At 38.2% G+C, this 20562-nt stretch overlaps 2 protein-coding genes across 2 annotated transcripts; both read right to left on the bottom strand.

The window, feature by feature from the left end:
• Nucleotides 1–1771: 1771 nt before the first annotated feature.
• Nucleotides 1772–3268, bottom strand: LOC140981205 (21.7 kDa class VI heat shock protein). The gene is made up of 2 exons (XM_073447534.1): nt 2768–3268; nt 1772–2189 (listed from the first exon to the last, which is right to left on the bottom strand). The coding sequence occupies exons 1-2, from the start codon at nt 3072–3074 to the stop codon at nt 1927–1929; spliced, it is 570 nt and encodes a 189-aa protein (XP_073303635.1). The 5' UTR covers nt 3075–3268; the 3' UTR covers nt 1772–1926.
• Nucleotides 3269–9492: 6224 nt separating this feature from the next.
• LOC140981657 (serine/threonine/tyrosine-protein kinase HT1-like) lies at nt 9493–11103 on the bottom strand. The gene is made up of 3 exons (XM_073448075.1): nt 10294–11103; nt 9759–10214; nt 9493–9675 (listed from the first exon to the last, which is right to left on the bottom strand). The coding sequence occupies exons 1-3, from the start codon at nt 10963–10965 to the stop codon at nt 9493–9495; spliced, it is 1311 nt and encodes a 436-aa protein (XP_073304176.1). The 5' UTR covers nt 10966–11103.
• Nucleotides 11104–20562: the final 9459 nt, after the last annotated feature.

The following is a 20562-nucleotide window of genomic DNA, read 5'->3' as shown; positions in this document are numbered from 1 at the left end:
TTTTCATTCTCTACTAATCGTCGACATAATTCAGAAATGGTAGAGATATTCTGAACCTTTCATGATGAATTATATCAAACTTATAATGTTTCAACTGACTTATCAAATAATGTAGATCTTGTCCATTGAAATCACTGGGATAGATTTTTTTTGCAAAATTGTAAATATTCTCAACATTAAACAACTTAAAGTTATCTCGATATTCCAAAGCAGAACTAAGTCTAAGAAGTTCTAGAGCCCTATCATTGAATCTGTTATTGAGTTATTCAACTTGAAAATCTATTGCAACTTGAAATACATCAAAACGATAATGGTGCTCATATGTAATATCATTTATTTGATGACACGATCGTCCTGTAGCAGATCATAACAAGCATTCATATCTGGTATCTCAATGCCATTATTTTCACAAACTAATTGTACGATCGTTAGAAGAATATCTGTTGGAACATTTCATGTTCGCAATCTTATTTTGATGTTAACAAAATTTGTTATTTTGTTTCTTCCCAAACTGATCAGTTCCCGAAGCCAAAACTGAAGCTGTCAATATGCAAACTGAAAGCGCCAACTGATTTCCAGAACTGAACCAGTCCAACTGATATATCTAAGAACAGGTCAACTGATTGTCCAGCTGATAAGTGGTTCAACAGTAGACCTTCAGAAGTCCGGCCAGCTGATGAAAAGCTCAACTGATGAAGATCCCAGCTGAGAAAAAGAACTGTTACAGTGAAATCAGTCCAAACTGATTTTACCAGACCAGTTCAGAGAACCAGTTCACCAGACTAGTTCAGAGCATTAATTGTAACTGATCTATTCGCATGTCGCGACAAGGCGATTTAATGGAATCCAGCTAAGCGCGAATATACAAGCTACAAGCTACTTCACAAACGGAAGTACAATAATGGACGTTGCAGCAAAGCTAAAAGAGAAAAGCTTCCAGAACAGTTGTCAGAATGAGAAGACATGTCCTAAGGAAGCACATGCAAATATAACAGACATTATTATTGAGTCTTCACGTACGATCAGTTGAGCGCCTATAAATCCCAGATCAAAGACCATTGAAGATATCATAATAATAGTGACAATAACAACATAGAGCGAAACTACAACTAAATACTAGTGTGTGAAGAAAACTGAAGGCACGTTTATTTCATATCAGCTTACTAGAAGCAGTTAGCCCAGTTGTGTGAGAACACCTTCGTATTGTACTGATTAGATCAGTTCTCACACATTCACACCCAATCACTCACATATACATAGAGTTGAGTTTATTGTTTAGCTAAGTGAGTCTTCACACAAAGACAATAAAGATTGTATTTGTAGTCTTGGCATAAAGAAGTTATAAGATTGTAAGGTACTGCCTGCAATCTTGAGTGCTAGGAGTTCAAGTTGGGTGCTACCCTTCTGGAGTGGGTTTGTACAAGTGTATAAATCAAAGTCTTCTAGTGGATCCTACCCGAGGTGGTAGAAGGGGTGACGTAGGAGCAGTAGAAGTCTCCGAACATCTATAAACATATCTTGTGTATTTAACTATTTTTTTAAAATTGATTTGATCAGTTCAGTTGATAATCAGTTCAGTTCTTTCCATAACTGAACGCAAATTTCATTTAGATCTCTAGTGCGATCTATACGATAAATCCAGTCTCTGATCGTGGACCTTATTTGGCGATCGAAGGAAGAAGATCCGTTCATAAGAATTTACAAGAAAGATCAATTCTGCTAATCCCATACTGGTTTGGTTTTTCCAGCGTTAAATACACAAAGATAAACATATATAAACACCCTGCGAATGTTTTAAGTCATATGACGCCCCATGAACATTTTGAAGGTAAAAATAAAATTTTTTAAACTTTCACTCTGCTTTGGGTGCTAGAAAACGGTAATTCAACAATTATGTGATACGAATATATTTTTACAAGGCAGTCACTAATTTTCTTGTGGTGAATGATCACAATTTTTAGGGATTTTAGGGACTCTTATCTCTAGGGATACATCATTATTCAGTCGTGCTTCCACTTTCTTCCAATCCGTTTTCTCCGGTAGTTCGAGCCTCCGAACGTAGCCGTGCTCCCACCAGCAGCTGCACTTCCACTCCCTCGGCTGATCTCTTTGTTGCTTCCATTGACCACTTATCTCTATAATTTTTCCATTCTCAACACAGACTTGAATATTGTTGCTATTGTCTATTCCTGGTTTGATAATTTATCATTATTAAATTCACTTTCTGCGGGGAAAAAGAAAAAAAATATATTGAGAAAGTCGTGAATTCGTTTAAAGCTTTTATAATAATATTAAGTTACATTCACTTTGTATTTGTAGAACAAATTATATCATCAAATATAAAATTTTTTTCCATAAGTTTTTATAAAATTTAAAAATTACAAAATACACCAAATTAAATTGCAGAAAGTTTTAACCTAATATCGATATATGTTTCTCAATATATATCCGATAATAATAGACAAGACTTACTCTTTGAAAAATCAATTATTACAATGATAAAGTATATAAAAATAACTTAACAATTTTTTCTTACAAAATTCGACATGTCAAAATGATTGGGAACGTAACAAAATTCATCCTGTAAGTTGAATTATTTTCGGTTTTGTTCATTGAGTAGTCAAAACTTGGTCTCGATGTAAAATGTTAATACAGCACTGGGATATATAAAAATCTATATATATTGAGATTGAATGCATATGTTGTGCTAGCAACTATCAATATTCAACCCTATTCATTTCAGCTTTGTTGATACAAAAGCACTCACCGAGAAGTTGTGCTATCAGAACATAATCAGAATCCGTTTGGAACCAGTCGACATTTTTCTTGTTTGAGTTCTGGGGATTCGACAACAATGCATCTGCCTCAAATTCCCATAGTGGGAAAGCATCGGAGGGGTCGAAGAATTTACCAAACAACAACGGGCTGAAGAACGATCCTGCGCCGAAGATTTTATGCACTGTTGAATTCTCTTGGTTCATCAATGCTGCGAAGCCGTCTTCTTTCAATGGATGACACCATTTCCGAGGGTCCGAATCTTCGAATCGGGTCTCAAGTTGCTTGGAACTGGTCATTTAAGGTCTGATCAGAGCTTTATTTTCTTCAACGATGCTGAAGTAAATAAGGTTCAATTCATTTTATATCATTGGACTTGCATTTAAAAGTTCAGCGAATAAATTCTTGGAGAATCTCTGGTTGGCTGTAAAGATCGGGGAATATTTTATTTTTGGATGTAACACATTATTAAGAAAGAGTGGTGATGAAAAGTTTTAGCAAAATGATAAGAATATATGTTATATTCCACCACAAAAGTGTGAAAGGAATTAAGGGTGTTTTTTTTTTAATTGATAGATTTAATCTAGAGTCAATGACATATAGATCAAATGGCCCCTTATTGGCCCAAATATGCGTGGTCCGTGAATGACCCACTATGGCATAATTTTTGAGGGAATAGCGACGATTAACTGATCTACGTGCTAGAGGGTCATATATATCCTCGGTGTGGTAATTGTTGGATCAATTTTATTTATATAATTATTATATGTGAATAATTAAGCCTTAAATAAATTGATCAACTAATGTTTTGAGTTATTGAGTTTTAATGTAACTAATATGTTGTGGTACTTTAATGCGTAGAAACGAAAATATAATTTCAGTTTTTATGATGAACTAGAACAAAAATATAAAAAAAATAATGTCTATATGGGTCATGGTCCCCGGATCATACGCAATCACATTCCCTATTCTCTCTCATATTAAGAAAATAGTTCAGAATAGAAAAATAAAGGACTCTCTCAAGGAAATAGCGTGTAGATCTAGAATATCAAGACACATTATAAAGAATTCGGGATTATGGATTCAGGTACGTTTCCGCTTAAGGTTTCAGTAAAATTCTTAATGATTTAAATGATGAATTATGTGGTTTATGTGGATTTTCCACAACATGTAGTATCAGAGCCACTCGTGATTGAATCATTGAGATTTTTTTAAGGTTTTAGATATTATTTACTTCAAGACCTGATAAAGAAAATTATGTTTGAAAATTTTTTATATGGCTTCTGATCAGAAAATTTTTTGATATGCTTTCAAATCAGGAAATATTTTAGTTGAAAACAAATCTTTTAAAGTTTCAGTTTTGGTAAGAGATTTTGGTTGAAAATTTTAAGGATTCAATAGAAGACTTTGATTTTTTTGTCCAATTTTTGTTCAACAAAAAAAATTAGAGGAAAATCGAAAAATTGGGTTAAAAATTTTCATCAAAATCGCCCTAGAGCGCGCCCAAGAGTGTCCAGGATAATCATAGACGCGCGATTTTGGGGCGCCCCTACATGCCTAGGACGTTCTGGACAGTAGCAGGCGCGCGATTTAAGGGCACCTTCTCCTCTGTCGTATGGAATTTTCCCGAAAAAAATATTTACGATTCATGTTTATTCGGTTTAGGATTAAATTCTTAATTATTCAAATAATGATAAGGTTATACGTATTTTAAAATATATTGATTAAAATAAAAATGTCTCCGAAGCGACATCTTTTATGAAAATTAATTTTTATTTTGAAATTAAAAAAGGATTTTGGTATATGTGATTTATACGAGTATTGATTGGCCCGAAATAATGTTTTCGTTTTTTCATGTGAATAATAAACTGGCCCAAATAAAAGTTGTTATTTGACATGATAGTACTACCAGTGTTTGACTGATGCGCCAGGTTATCACTCAAGTTAATCTAGTGGAACCTACCCGATGTAGTAGAAGGGGTGACATAGGAGCAATTGAAGTCTCCGAACATCCATAAACATATTTTGGTTGCTTAACTGTTTAACTATTGTTTTCAAACTAATTTGATCAGTTAGAGTATCCGTCAGTTCAGTTTTCACCATAACTGAACTGATATATTCCAGAACTGATCCCCCTTATTTCAGTTATTCAGTTCACATAAGTTAAAAGGCTTTCAAATCCAACAACTTTCTTAACGAAGGATTATTTTGAGTATTTTTCGTTTGGTTTAAAACCAAACTGGATTTAATTCATCGGTGTTTTTATTCTTAGAACACGAGCTATTGAAGCTCATGGAGAATATTGTGTTTGAAGCACCTCAAAAGTGCCCAGCACATGATCCTTCAATTGGTATCAGAGCTAACTGTTCTAAGGACATTTGAAAACTGATTTTTAAAATATGTTTCAAAATAGTATTTAAAATGGATTTCAAAATCCTCTTAAAGATTTTATATGAGTTTACCTAGGGAAGAAAGAAGCTTCTTGGATCTGCAACTAATGTTGTAGCCACTTCTCTCGACTCCGTAACTTTGCTATTTTAGCAGCTTGCAGGGTTTGAGTTCAACTGACAGTAAAATAGCTAAACTGCCCAGCAGACAAGATTTCAGCTGCCAGCCTACCAGTTCAGCTAATCAACAGACGAAACCCAACTAAGCTGAAATGCTGGATGATTAGGAGCTGAATCATCAGCAGTATACCGCCGCTTCATTGCCATATCAGATCAAGAGTAGATGATCAATGCGGTTCAACATCAGTTGAGTCTAGTTTGAGTCAGCTCGACCAGTTATACTGCAAAGAGATCAAGTCGAAGGCAATTAGCTGCTTTTTTGGCAAAGAGACTCAATATCGATGCATCATTCTAAGAAGTTGAAGGCGACCAGTTGTTGGTATATTCAGTTCTACTATATGAAAACTGACTGATATTTGATTTTGTTTAAAATTTGCTATTATAGTAGCACTTTTCCTTACAAAATTTGGTGCGCTTAAATGTATAAAAGGGACGCGTATTTGATTAAACAAACATCATTTTATCCAGTTGGTTTTATGTAACAGAACTGTTATTTTAAGATTTGTTGCCTAAACTACTTGAATATTAAATAATGCTAAAACTTCATTAAACGCGTAAACGATTATATTTTTGAGGGGGAGTTTTTAATTCAGTTCTTGAGGGGAAGCTTTGTTACTCTTGAACTGAAAAATGCTTTTAAAGCTCGTTTTAATTCAATTCTTGAGGGGGAGTTCTTTAACTGTTTTTTTTATGTACTATCTCTCGAACTAGAAATTTCCTTCTATTCGCTTAAATGTTTTTAAATATTTTTTTATTCTCACAAAGGGGGAGAATCAGTTTTATATATTTTTTTAAAATTTTAAAATCGCTTTAATTGTTCAAGTTTTGTGATCATCAAGAAGAGGGAGATTGTTGGAACATTTCATGTTCGCAATGTTGATTTTAATGTTAATAAAACTTGTCATTTTGTTTCTAATGATTTATCGAAGTGCGCAGGAAGCTGAAACTGATCATGCTTTGAACTGATCAGTTACCGAGCCAAAACTGAAGCTATCGAGACGCAAACTGAAAGTGTCAACTGATTGCCCAAACTGAATCAGTCTAACTGAAATATCAAATACCAGTTCAACTAATTGTTCAGTTGATATGTGGTTCAGCAGAAGACCTTCAGACTCCCGGCCAGCTGATGAAGAGTTCAACTGATGAAGATCTCAAGTGACCAGTTTAACTGAATCAATGAAATCAGTTCAGCTGACGAGCCAACTGATTTCACCAAACCAGTTCAACTGACTAGCTCAGAGCATCAGTTAGGAATCAATCAGTTTGCAGAACACGACAAGCTTATCAAATCCAGCTACGCACAACAATACAAAAGCAACTGTACTATCAATAGTACAATAATGGACGTTGCATCAGAGCTTAAAGGCAAAATGTTCCAGAATGGGTACAAGCCAAACTTCAAGGAACAAATTCAAATACAACAGATACAATAATTGAGTTTCACTGTACGATCAAGCTTCGCGTCTATAAATAGAAGACGAAGTTCAATGAAGACTAGAGAAGTAAAGTGTGGGAAAAAAAAAGGGCACGCTTAATGCTTATCAGCTTACAAGAAGCAATCAGTCCAGAGGGACACTTCAACGTGTTATCAACTTAGATCAGAAACACATTTCCCTCAGTTTGTGAGAACACCTTTCTGGTGTATTCATTGTTCAGTTCCAACACACACGCACACACACCACCACTAAAATACAGTCTTGCACAAAGATGTTAAACTTGTATATTTAATCTTTGACACACAGACATTAAACAAGTGTTCGCTGGAAGGTGCTGCCTTCAGTGTAGAGTAAGAGTTCAATTAGGCAGTAGAGTAAGTCCTAAGCTGAGTGGGTTTGTACAAGTAGTTGTATAAATCAAAGTCTTCTAGTAGAACCTATCCGAGGTGGTAGAAGGGGTGACGTAGGAGCAATTGAAGTCTCCGATCATCCATAAACATATCTTGTGTGCTTAACTGTTTAACTATTGTTTTAAAACTGATTTGATCAGTTAGAGCATCCGTCAATTCATTTTAACCATAACTGAACTGATATATGCCATAACTGATCCCCCTTATTTCAGTTATTCAGTTCACATAAGTTAAAAGGCTTTCAAATCTAACAGATTTCTTAAAGAAGGATTATTTCGATTATTTTTAGCTTGATTTAAAACCAAACTCGATTTAATTCATATGTGTTTTTATTCTTAGAACACGAGCTATTGAAGCTCATGGAGAATATTGTGTTTGAAGCACCTCAAAAGTGCCCAGCACACGATTCTTGAGTCTATAATTTCCTCGACCCATTAAAAGAATGATTGTACTATTGAAATTATTTATTTTTTGATTTTTAATAAGGATATCGAAATCAATTTTAGATAATTAATTCCTATGTTTCACTTGGGAGAGGGAGTATGAATATTTGAAAATTCTTGGGTAGTAAACGAGTTGAGTTTATGAATATAGATGTCAATGATAAATTAATATAGTAAAGTTCAAGTGAAATCACACCTCTAGATTCATGTTCTCATTTATTTTAAATCGTTTGTGTGCTTGAATTGATTTCAGTTCATAGTTAATCATCAAAACTCAATTAAATTTTTTAAATAAAGTTGGACTATTCTAATTATGGTAATTAATATATTGTTAAAATTATACTCCATATGAGAACGATATATGTGCTTATCCGAGTACTAAAACTTGACATCGTACACTTGCAGTTAGCAAAATATTGCAACATAAATAGTCTCTTCCACCATGACAGCTGAGTTTGTAGCATGCTATGAGACATCAAATCATGGAATACGGCTGAAAAATTTTGTCACGTGACTTCACATCTTTGATGACATTTAAAGGCCACTAAGAATACATTGTGACAATAAATCAACAGTTATGTATTCCAATAACAATAGAAGCTCGACAAAGTTAAAACATATTGACATCAAGTTCCTTGTTGTTTAAGGCTACACATATATCTCAAGTGGGAGGTTGTTGGATCAATTTTATTTATATGAGCTTATATGTGAATAATTATGCGTTGTGGGTTGTCTGTTAAGTTAAGCCCAAAATAAAGCGATCAACTAATATTTTAGGTTATTGTTCTTTAATGTATTTAATAGGTTGTGGGCCTTTAATGTGTAGAGGCAAAAATATAATTTATGTTTTTGTGATGAGCTAAAACAAAAATATAAGAAGATATATGGATCATGATCTCCAGATCGCGTGCAATCGCGTTCCTCCCTATTTTATCTCTCATTAAAAAAATAGTTCAAAAGAAAGCTAAAAAATTCTCTCAAGGAAAGAGCGCATAAATCTTGAAGATCAAGACACGTTCTAAAAAATTCAATATTATAGCTTCAGGTACGCTTCCGCTTAAGTTTTCAGTTAAATTCTTAATGATTTACCATGATAGATTTTGGGGTTTATGTTGATTTTCTACAACAGCAAAAACTCAACCTTAGTACTGGCGGAGAGATTTGAAAATTCAATATTCTGATGTCTTCGGTTAAAATTTTTCGTCGAAATGAGTAAATTTGGTGGGATTAAATTTGAGATCTACTCGTATCAAAATGATCCAAATAACTAAAGAACACATAGTATCCATGCAATGGGATGTCATTGTCCTAATCTTTTGTGGAGATTAATTAGTGACGCGATGTGCTTCAATACGATTTGGTTGTGGCATCGCGTATCTATCTTTCACCGGTTAGCATCAACCAGTGATGTTAGAATTTTCGAGGCCAAAGCAATATGGAATCCAATCTGCTGAAACTTTTTGTATATGGAAAAAAGGTACTTTAGGAAGTGCATGGGATGAGAACCCAAGAGTAAGGCTTCTTGGTCTGCAGCTAAAGATTTCAAATCAATAGAAACATTTCAAATCCATATAAACAAATTTGTTTGTTTGTGTTAATAAATTTGACAATGAATTTCAAATTTTCGACTAGTTATTTATCGAGTCATTGTTGTATTTCGAATTCATCTCATCTTGTATATGTAGTTTAAACAAATAAAAATTATACCCCAAATAATTAAAATGCTAGATTGATATATTAAGTTATTGGAATTATCTGGGGAAACAGATATCATATCAAATAGACAAAGTGAAATATAATGAGTTCTTCCTTGATCAATGGTATAAGTATCAATATATATCAACTCATGCAATGCAGACAACTATGGTATACTGAGTAGAGGATGCTCGAGTGTTCCATCACGAGCTAATGAAGATTCAAACTCCTCTAGAATCTTAACAATCTGCGAGAACTCGGGTCTCTTGTCTGGTTTCGGACACCAGCATTGTTCAATCAAAGCTTTCATGGCTGGAGGACAGTCTGCAGGGAAGTTAGGCCTGAAGTTCTGAAAAAAAAAAAGCGATGAAGGGGCTATAATTCGAATCTCTACAACTTGAAACATGAAAAACATCGAGGAACAAAAAATACCTTGTTGACGACAGCGAATGCAGCTTGTATCGGTGTCATGTCCTTGAAGGGGACGTTTCCCGCCAAAAGTTCCCATAAAACAAGCCCAAAGGCATAGACATCCACCTTCCGGCCATACTTCTTCCGTTTGATCATCTCTGGAGCCATCCAACGATACGTCCCTGGATCTGCGGACTCGAGATGACAATGTGACTCCTCACAAGCTATGCCAAAATCAGAAACTTTGAGGTGGAAATCACCGGTGATGAGTATGTTTTCTGGTTTGAGATCTCGGTGAACAACGCCGTTTGAGTGAATATATTCCATTCCTCTGACGATGTCCAAAGCCATCGAGATCACCTTCTGTATAGGAAGAGACTTGTTCTCGGGCTTCAGCAGGTAGAGTCTTAAAGAGCCTTCCCTCAAGTACTCTGTCACAATGCAAAAGACGGGTGGTTTTTGACACGCTCCCACAAACTGCAGCACAGATATAATAAGGGAAATAAGAAACCCCCTAGCTCGGTGTTTATGATCAAGAAACGTTCGAAAATGTTACCTTTATAACATTTTCATGACGAAGACGTGACAGAAAAACCGCCTCCTTCATGAACTGTTTCTCCAGCCGAGCACGGAGGGATCCGTCTTCATCATCTGGTACCCTGATTACTTTCACAGCTACAGGTTCGTCGGCGTAAATCCCATGGTAAAGCTGGCTATGTGCTCCAAGAGCAAACTTTTGTCCCAGAAATAACTTTGAAAGATCGATCATATTCTCATCAATCATTTCTTCAGAGGCGACTTTCTTGCCTCTGTTATTTAAAGACTCGGCCAGTGAGGACTCCTGGCGACTCTTATTAGAGTTGCCACGAAATTTCAGTGACATGATGATCGAGTGCTTAATGGAACTAGTAATGATATTCAATGATCTTGAACCAAGTTGATTTGATGTTAGAGAATTCTTTTCGTGTGAATCTTCATTGAATAACTTGTGCCGCGTCGAGGACTGATTCGAGGCATCAGAATCGACGGTTTTCTGGGTGGGGGGCACAGTTTGCACGCAGTTTGGCTCAATTCTTGAATCAATTGATTCAGGCATAGATTTGGCACCCGAAATCTGGCTTGTTTGAACAGTGAAGGGAAGATGGCTCAATTTAGATGCGTCGAAACGGTGATAAACTGTACTAGGGAATCTTGTTCTTCGGACTAAAGATCTTGGCTCTTCCTCCATGTTCCTGAAGTAATATTAAACACTTGAACACAAAACAAACCGGCCATTAATGAAGGAAAAAAACAAACAAAAGTTCAGATTCTTGAAACAAGGAAAATAACAAAACACGTTCATGCAGAAACAGAACCAAAATTGATACCTCTCACGGTTCTTGAAAAAACAATAGACGAGATAGAAAGGATTCTTCTTCTTCTTCTTCTTTATGTAAAAAGTCCAAGATATTACAGTGACCATAACATATNTGAATCTTTAATGCAGCTGTTTCAGGTGGATTCGATTAGGATTCAGATAGGAAGAGAGCTCTAATATCATGGGAACTCAGATACGCGGGCCTTTTTTTGTTGTAAGATCGGAAAATATATATTTTTTAAAAATATTTATCTAGTTAACTATTTACCATATATACTGTATTGTATTGAATGTCTCTTGTGAGACGGTCTCATAAATCTTTATCTATAAGACATGTCAACCATATCGATATTCACAATAAAAAGTAATACTCTTAGCATAAAAAGTAATACTTTTTCATGGATGACCCAAATAAGATATTCGTCTCACAAAATACGACTCGTGAGACCGTGTCACACAAATTTTTGTCTAATATTTTTTGTGGTGCACATGGTTTTTAACCACTATATATAGTTTTATATAAAAAATTAAAATTCTGAAATTAAAAAATAATAGTTAATAATAATAGAATTTTTATCTAAAAGAGAGGGAAATACGATAATTATGATTTTTGTTATTTTAAATTAATGATATTCCCATATTTTCTTCTAGAAGTAGGGGTGTTCATTAAACGGTTTACACCGAAAAAACCGACCGGACCATAAATTTCGATTTTTTTGGTTCGGTTTAAACGGTTTTTCGATCGGTTATGGTTTTGATTTTTTGTATTATCGGTTTTTCGGTTCGGTTATCGGTTTTTGAAATTTTAAAACCAAAAAAACCGAACCGACCATTTAAAATATAATAAATAATAAAATAATTAATATAAGTAATTTCATTATGTTTATTATTTTGCTTCCTTATTTATATATAGTTGTGACTTGTAATCAGGTTTGTTAAGTTGATCTAATTTATATGAACTTATTCTTTTTCATAATAGGTTGATATTTTCATTTCCCTACTGTTTGGGCTAAAAATAATTAATTATGGAAGCCCAATTTAATTCACAAGCCCCAGTTAATTCTCAAGCCCAAGTTATTCTGAAGCCCAATTAAATAAGCCCATAGCAGACTAATTCTTAATCGGTTCAAAACTTATCACTGAGCGTGGAAGAGGAAGAAGAACGTGGGAGGATAGGTGGAAATCGTGGCGTGAGTGGGAAAGATCATGGGCTCATGGGGGAGTGGAGAGAAACTGCACCACACTTGGAAGAAAAAGACACCGGCAAACACAGACAACTCTACAGACAAATCTGCAAATACTCTCTGCAAAATTTTCAATATTCAAGCACTAGTTTTTTAAGCGTTCCAGTATATTTCTCGCATTCTAGGTCTTGTCTTTTTAGATTTCAGCAATTTTATGTGTTATATTTCATGTCTTGTAAATTCCTACTGTTTATTGAAAATATAAACGATGTCGGGGGATTATTCTTCAAATTCCTTTAGTTTTCTTCATTTTGGCGTTATATTAGTTTAGGAGATTAGAACCGACGATCGAATGTAGGATTCGCTTTCGTTTGATAGTTAGAAGTTAGATTTTTACTGTTTTTCACACAAATCGGTGCATCTTCGCACCTGGCACGCCCGCAAACCAAATATTGTGCAAACATATTTTTGGCACGCCCAGTGTGACCACACTATGCCGCCAAGGAGAAAAGAAAACGTCAATCAGGAGAGTGGGGAGTCTCTGGCTAATCAAGAGGGAACTCAGGTTCCACAGCCAGAGCAACCTACTGTTGAACCACATGCTGAAGAAGTGGATCTACATATTCCTGCTACGTACGACCAAGTCTCAAACAAGGTGATGGAAGAACTGACTGCTATACAGATTGAGGAAATCTCACTGGCATTGTCTAAAGCGATGGCCGACTGTTTGAAGACCATTTTTATTAAACCAAGTCAGTCTCTTCAAGGAGAACAAAATACCGCTGTCAAAGAAACTGGTCAGGGAAGCAACCAAGTGCATGAATCTGAGCAGGGAGTAGGAAACTCAAGGGCTGGTGATCCTCGCCGCCCGGAGTTTACTCTCCCAAACCAGCCAGAAAGAAGGTATACACCACCTCACAGGAGAGAAGAAACCTTAGGAGGGAGGGCTCTGTCATATCCACGTGCTCATGGAGTGGGAAGTTCGAAGCATCCTGTTACTCAGGTTTCCAACGTGACAAATCCTCTGTATCAACCGGGAGCATATGAAGATATGTCACATATGGATTATCAAGGAATAGATGGGGGCTTCCCAGGAGGTAATATTGGCTTGAGTGCAGGGTTTCAAGCTCGGGGGGCAAATCATTACCATCACCCACTCCCGGCTCGGAACATTCACATGGTTGGTCCAGAAATGGTGAGAGAGGCTGTTCAAGAGTTGTATGGGCCGGCTTTGAGACAGATAGGCCGCCCGGAGTTTCACAAACCATATCCAGACTATATAGACGTGAATAACCCATATCCAAGGGGTTATAGAGTTCATGATTTCAGCCTATTCTGTGGAGAGGACGGCCAATGTAGCATTGAACATATAGCCAGATTCACCATCCAGTGCGGGGAATTAGCCAACTTGGAGAACTTCAACAATCTAAAGTTGCGGCTATTCCCGAATTCCCTCACAGGAACTGCATTTGCATGGTATGCCTCACTCCCCAGAAATTCAGTGATGAGTTGGCAAGAGATGGAAAGACAATTTCACATCCAATTCTATAGAACAGAGCCAGAAGTGTGTATTGCCGATTTGTCCAGAATAACCCAAAAGAAAGGAGAATCTGTGGAGTCTTTTATCGACAGGTTCAAAAAGATGAAAAACAGGTGTAAGGTGTTCCTACCAGAGACCGAGTTCGTGAAGATGGCACAAAAAGGGCTGGATTTTGAATTAAGGAAGAAATTCCAGGGTATGGAGTTCAGGGATTTCTTTGAGCTAGCCGCCAAAGTGGCTGAATACGAAGAACTATTGCGGGAAGAGTCGTACAAGAAGAAAACTGTTATGGGGTCTTATTATCAGGAGGTGGAAGATGTGGCATTGGCAGAAATTCGATCAGCTGGTTCTTGCACAGTTCCCCAGCTAAAAAAGAAGCCAGCGGAACTTGAAAAGAAGAATAGCTCCCAACTCCCCAAAGACATGCAGTATACATTTGATGTGTCAAAGACCGAGGAAGTTTTTGATTTCTTGGTAAAAGAAAAATTCATCACATTCCCACCTGATCACAGGATGCCACCCGCCGACGAGCTGAAAGGACGAGAGTATTGTAAGTACCACAACTCCTACAATCACGCTACTAAGTCTTGTTGGGCGTTCAAGAACATTTTGCAAGACAGGATTAATAAGGGAGTCGTGAAGTTCCCTAACAAACAGGAGTCTATGGCGGTGGATGATGATCCTTTTCCCCCAGTAGCTTTAGTCAATGTGAATGTGACAGATTTGAGAGATCTTCTCAATGAAAAAAGAAGCCGATCCTTTGCAGTGAAATACCGAATAATCAAAAAATGCTGGATCCCTAAGGGTCAATTGTATGAAGCCACTGGAAGGTATAATACCGATCGACTAAGAACAGTTCAGCAGCGTGTAACCAGAAATGTTGGCGAATCCGCGGCCTCTAGGCCGAGGAACCAACATTTCCTTGAAAGACCAGTGGTGGAGAGTCAATGGTTTAGAGGGGAGTCATCTCGCAATCAGCACCAAAGGTATTCGGACATGAGAAATGCATATGAAGTTGAGTCACGATGGGTGGAAACCAGGAAAATATCAGCTGATCAAGGTAGAGAGCGGCGTGCATATGAAATCTCAAAAGGAAAAATGGTTGAGAGTAGGACAGCAAGGCCCAGATACGTCCTTCCAGCTAGAGGGGAGTTCAGCGAGTCTTAGAGAGTGGCCCAACACAAAAAGTTCCCTAGGCCACCGATTAGGACTCAAAAGAGACGGCTATTGAGGGAAAGAGCTATTGCAAGAAGAGAGGAGGCCGCTAAGTTGAGAAATGAACCCACAATTGATGTTCCAGTCTCCATGAATCCAGTGGGGAGTAAATCCAAGTTTGGAAGATCGGCGACTGAGGATAAGTTTGTAGAAGATGATGATGATTTGTTAAGCGAAGAGGATGAGCAAAAAAGAAAAACAATTAACTTTTGCGTTGGAGAGTTTCACATCACTGTGGAGTGTGCCACAGGAGTGGTGATACTACCAGAGAGGTTTAAAATGATAGAAGAAGAGAATGGAGAGTTGACGTCCAAAGAGTCAATGCCAAAGGAAGAGCATGCAAATAAACTCCCTGAAGGGAGTTCAAGAGTGATTATAAAGGAAGATCACCCAAATAAGCCTAAACAGGTGATACTTGAGAAGCCTACACTGGCCATGACCAAGCACATAAGGCCGTTGTACATCAAGGCCCATGTCAATGGGAAACCAGTGTCTAGGGTTTTGATTGACAATGGCTCAGCCGTGAATGTTCTTCCAGTAAGAATGTTAAGAAATTTGGGCAAAACTGAAGAAGATTTGATTCCTACTGAGGTTTGTGTTGCTGCGTTTACCAGGGAAACCACCAAGACCATTGGAGTATTCCCCGCTGATGTTACTGTTGGGAGCATGTCGTCTTTACGTTCATTTTTCGTGGTAAACTCCTCCGCCAACTTCCAAGCGTTGTTAGGCAGAGATTGGATCCATGCAAACCAGTGCATCCCATCCTCAATGCACCAACTGTTGTTATTTTGGAAAGGGGATGATGCGGAGGTTGTAGAAGCGGATGGACAGCCGTTCCAAACAAGTGCAAGTGCAGTGGAGGCCAGATATTACAACGGGGATTTTGGGCCTATCAAAATTCGTAACAATAGCAAGAAAGAAAGCCCACTGTACATGCAAACACCAACTCCAAGCTCGGTGTTGGAGAGAATCCTCAAGCCTATTATTATCGTGCCGCCTAGGCCGATGATTCAACCGCTAATTGAGGAGGTTGATGATTGAAATGAACCAAAAGGGGAAAGAGGTAGCTGCAGCCTCTATATGGAAGGCGCATGTGCAGCAAGTATTGGACAAATTGGAAGAAGATGAAGCATGGGACACCTATGGAACTGAGGTTGTTCAAGAAGAAGAATACGAAGAGGATGAGCTCTAAGTTGATGAATTGTTGATGGCGCCATCTCAAATGGAAGATGGCCAACACGAAGTGCAAGATCCATTGGAAGAGATTAACTTGGGGGAGCTGGAGAATCCAAAAGTAGTATATGTGAGTAAGCTACTGGAAGAGCAGTTGAAGCAAGATCTGATCAGTGTGCTGAAAGAATACAGAGATTGTTTTGCATGGAGTTATGATGACATGCCAGGATTGGACCGGAAATTGGTCGAACACCGACTTCCACTCAAAGATGGATTCAAACCATTTCAACAGCCATCTCGTCGCATGTCGAAAGAAGTCGAGTTGAAAGTAAAAGAGGAAGTCGAGAAACTGTTGAGGGCCAGGTTTATAAAGCCAATCAGATATACCGGATGGCTTTCGAACATTGTGCCAGTCATGAAAAAGAATGGCAAGATCAGAATATGCATTGACTTCCGAGACTTGAACTGTGCAACTCCCAAAGACGTGTACGTAATGCCGATACCTGATATGTTAATTGATTCGGTGGCTAGGCATGAGCTGTTGTCTTTCATGGATGGGTTCTCGGTCTACAACCAGATTAAAATAGCAGAAAGTGACACTGACAAAACTGCATTCAGATGTCCAGGAGCTGTTGGTACGTTTGAATGGCTTGTCATGCCATTCGGGCTGAAAAGCGCAGGGGCCACATACCAAAGGGCTATGAACTCGATCTTTCATGATATGATAGGGCATCATATTGAAGTATATATAGACGATATTGTTGTGAAATCCAAACAAGCTGCTGATCACGTTGAACACTTGAGGAGGAGCTTTCAAAGAATGAGACAACATGAGTTAAAGTTAAATCCATTGAAATGTGCCTTTGGTGTGAAAGCAGGAAACTTTTTGGGATTTCTGGTACATCAGAGGGGAGTTGAAGTGGATAAAAACAAAGCCAAAGCTATTATGGAAGCAAATCCGCCTAGAAACAAGAAAGAGTTGCAACGCTTCCTTGGGCAAGTAAATTACTTGAGGCGTTTTATCTCTAACCTTGCAGGGAAGACCAAAGAATTTTCACAGTTGCTGAAGCTCAAAGACAGTAGGGAGTTCAAATGGGAAGATTCGCATCAGAAAGCTTTTGATGTGGTAAAGGGATATTTATCCAATCCACCTGTTCTTATGCCTCCCAGGTATGGAATGCCCCTTAAATTATATATCTCTGCAGCCCATGAGTCAATTGGATGTTTACTAGTTCAAAACAATCACGAAGGAAATGAGCAAGCCATCTATTATCTGAGTAGATTCCTTACTCCAGTAGAGGTAAAATACTCTGTGATTGAAAAACTATGCTTAACATTGTATTACGAATGTACTAAGTTAAGACATTATTTGATTCAATCAAGAGTGTTTGTGGTGACTAAAACCGATTTAATTAAATATATGCTTAATAGACCCATTCTCTCTGGGCGTATTGGCAAATGGTCTTTAGCATTGGCCGAGTTTACATTGATCTACTACCTCCAAAAATCAGTAAAGGGCCAAGCTATAGCCGATTTTTTAGCTGATCATCCTTCACTTGATGAGTCTATTGGGGAGCAGGTTGGTTTTCCGGTTTGTGGAATAGAAGTTCGACCATGGGAGTTGAAGTTCGATGGATCAAGTACAGAAACAACAGCCGGAGCTGGTATTGTCATCACCTCCCCAAGAGGTGTGAAATCCGCTCTATCCTTTAATTTGGGTTTTCCATGCACCAACAATCAGGCGGAAGACGAAGCACTGGTCATTGGATTAGAAATTCTGAAAGATTTAGGGGCGAGGGAATTGTTAATATCAGGGGATTCTCAGCTGGTACTCAAACAGCTGTCAGGGGAGTTCAAATGCACAAGTTTGTCCTTGGCTCCATACTATACCGCGGCATCCCAACTTCTAGATGATTTCGAGGAAGTGTCATTAATACACGTCCCAAGACAAGAAAATTGGGAGGCTGACGAATTGGCACAGGTTGCTTCGGGATTGAAGATATCTCCAGAACTTACACACAGACTAGTGTTGATCCAGAAGAAAAACCACCCTTCAATCCAGCAAAGGGGAATTCAGGTAGACACGCTCAATTTGGATATCAACTTAGCTAGTGACTGGAGGGATGATATAAAACAGGTGTTAGAATCAACCGGGAGAGATATTCCATATGGATTAAAAATGAGAGCTCTGAATTACGTCTTAGTTGAGGGAGATTTGTACAGGAAAGGTTTGGATGGTTTGCTCCTCAGATGCATAGGTTTTCCAGAGGCTTTGGAGATCATGAAGCAAGTTCATGAGGGAGTATGTGGAGCACATCAATCTGGAGTAAAGATGAGATGGTTGATAAGGAGGTATGGCTACTATTGGCCGTCCATCCTGAAAGATTGCATCAAATACGCTAAGGGATGCCAACCATGTCAGAAACACGGGAACATCCAAAGAATTCCGGCGGATGAACTCCACAGCGTTGTCAAACCATGGCCGTTCAGGGGCTGGGCCATGGACTTAATAGGGAAAATCTACCCCGCATCATCTAAAGGCCACTCATTCATCCTTGTGGCTACAGATTTTTTCACCAAATGGGTAGAAGCGGTGCCTTTGAAGAAAGCGGAGCAAGGGGGTGTCATTAACTGTGTGAAAGAGAATATTATTCATAGATTTGGAATTCCAGAGTCATTGACCACGGATCAGGGAACTATGTTCACGGGCTCAGATAGGAGGGAATTTGCAGAAGACTGTGGAATCAAATTGATAACCTCGGCCCCCCATTACCCACAATCCAACGGACAGGCCGAAGCATCGAACAAAATTTTGATAAAGATTCTACAGAAAATGATGGAAGAGAATCCCAGGGATTGGCCACGGCTATTATCAGAAACTTTGTGGGCATACAGAACATCCAAGAGGACCGCCACTGGAGTGAGCCCTTTTTTCCTTACCTTTGGCCACGATGCAGTGCTCCCATTAGAGATCATGGTGCCATCAATGCGAGTGGCAAAACAAAATGAACTTTCCCTTGAACATTATAATGAAGCAATGATCATGGAGTTAGAAGAACTAGATGAGCTGAGAATCCAAGCGTACAATGCTCTGCTATTACAGAAACAGAAAGTGGCAAGGATCTATAACAGAAGAATCAACAAGAAAAACTTCCAAGAAGGAGATATTGTGTGGAAAACCATATTGCCCCTGGGGACAAAGGACAGAGACTTAGGCAAATGGTCACCAAATTGGGAAGGACCATTCAAGGTGCACAAGGTCCTAGATGGCAATGCATATTGGCTATCAAGCGCAGATGGCCAACCACACAAAAGATGTATAAATGGCAAGTATCTAAAGCCATACTTTCCAAGCATGAGGGATGAAATAGGAACCGCAAGTGAGTAAAGCAAGCAGATAGGCTGATATCCAGCAGGGAGTTGGCCTTTGGACCACTTTGGCATACCTTTGTTTTTTACTACTTGCATATCGTGAAATATGGAGAACAAAGAGGACTTTATAGCCACTTTCAGGGATCAAATTTTGTTTGAACGGTGATAATTCGAGTCCACAGTAGCTTTCGGGCTGCTTGAAAGGAAATTAAGTGTGTGGGGGAGTCGGCCTTGTGGCCACTTGAACATACATTTGGTTGATGTATCTATTATTCTTATGTTATGGGAAATCATTGACAAAATAGGCTTGCTGGCCACTTCTATATATGTGTAGTTACTTCGAAACTTCATGTGATGTAAGCCTTAGGGCCATTGATATAAATGCTCGATTGGCCATGATTTGATAATGAGATTGACGGAGTAAAGTGGGCCATGCAGCCATTACATGACTTGATTGTTTGCATTTGCAGTTATAGACCCATGAAGTAGGCCTTCCGGCCACTTGGAATATGGCAAGAAAAATCACCGAGCGGCGGGGAGTTGATGCTCACCAAGCAGAACAGCGGGTGATAAAGGAAGAACAGAAAAGAACAAGGGCATTATGCGAACCCCAAGAAGACCCAGAGGTTGACTTTGGTATAAAAATAGGCTATATAGCCATTTTGTATGGTTTTTGGCTTCATGTTGTAAGATTTTACTTTAAGTAGGCCTTAGCGCCACTAATGTAAATATTTCGTGGTTATAATTCAAAAAACAAGAAAGATCAATTAAAGTTGGCCAATAGGCCAACTTTTATCATATTGGATTCATTTTGTCTCAATAAGGAATCAGGAGAGGAAATAATCGCGAGCGGGGAGTTTTAAAGCCAACTTATGGTTTTGCTTAAAGGTATTGAAGTGAGGTGGGTTAAACATCCAATACACAACACCCCGTACAAATCCACCTTCGTCCCACATCCAGCACCCAACAACCACAACACCAATC

The sequence above is a fragment of the Primulina huaijiensis genome, chromosome 7 (genome assembly GCF_012295235.1).
Source record: "Primulina huaijiensis isolate GDHJ02 chromosome 7, ASM1229523v2, whole genome shotgun sequence".
In the NCBI taxonomy this organism is placed as follows: Eukaryota; Viridiplantae; Streptophyta; class Magnoliopsida; order Lamiales; family Gesneriaceae; genus Primulina; species Primulina huaijiensis.
Note: the sequence above shows the minus strand (reverse complement) of the source record. Positions and strands in the feature narration are given on the sequence as shown.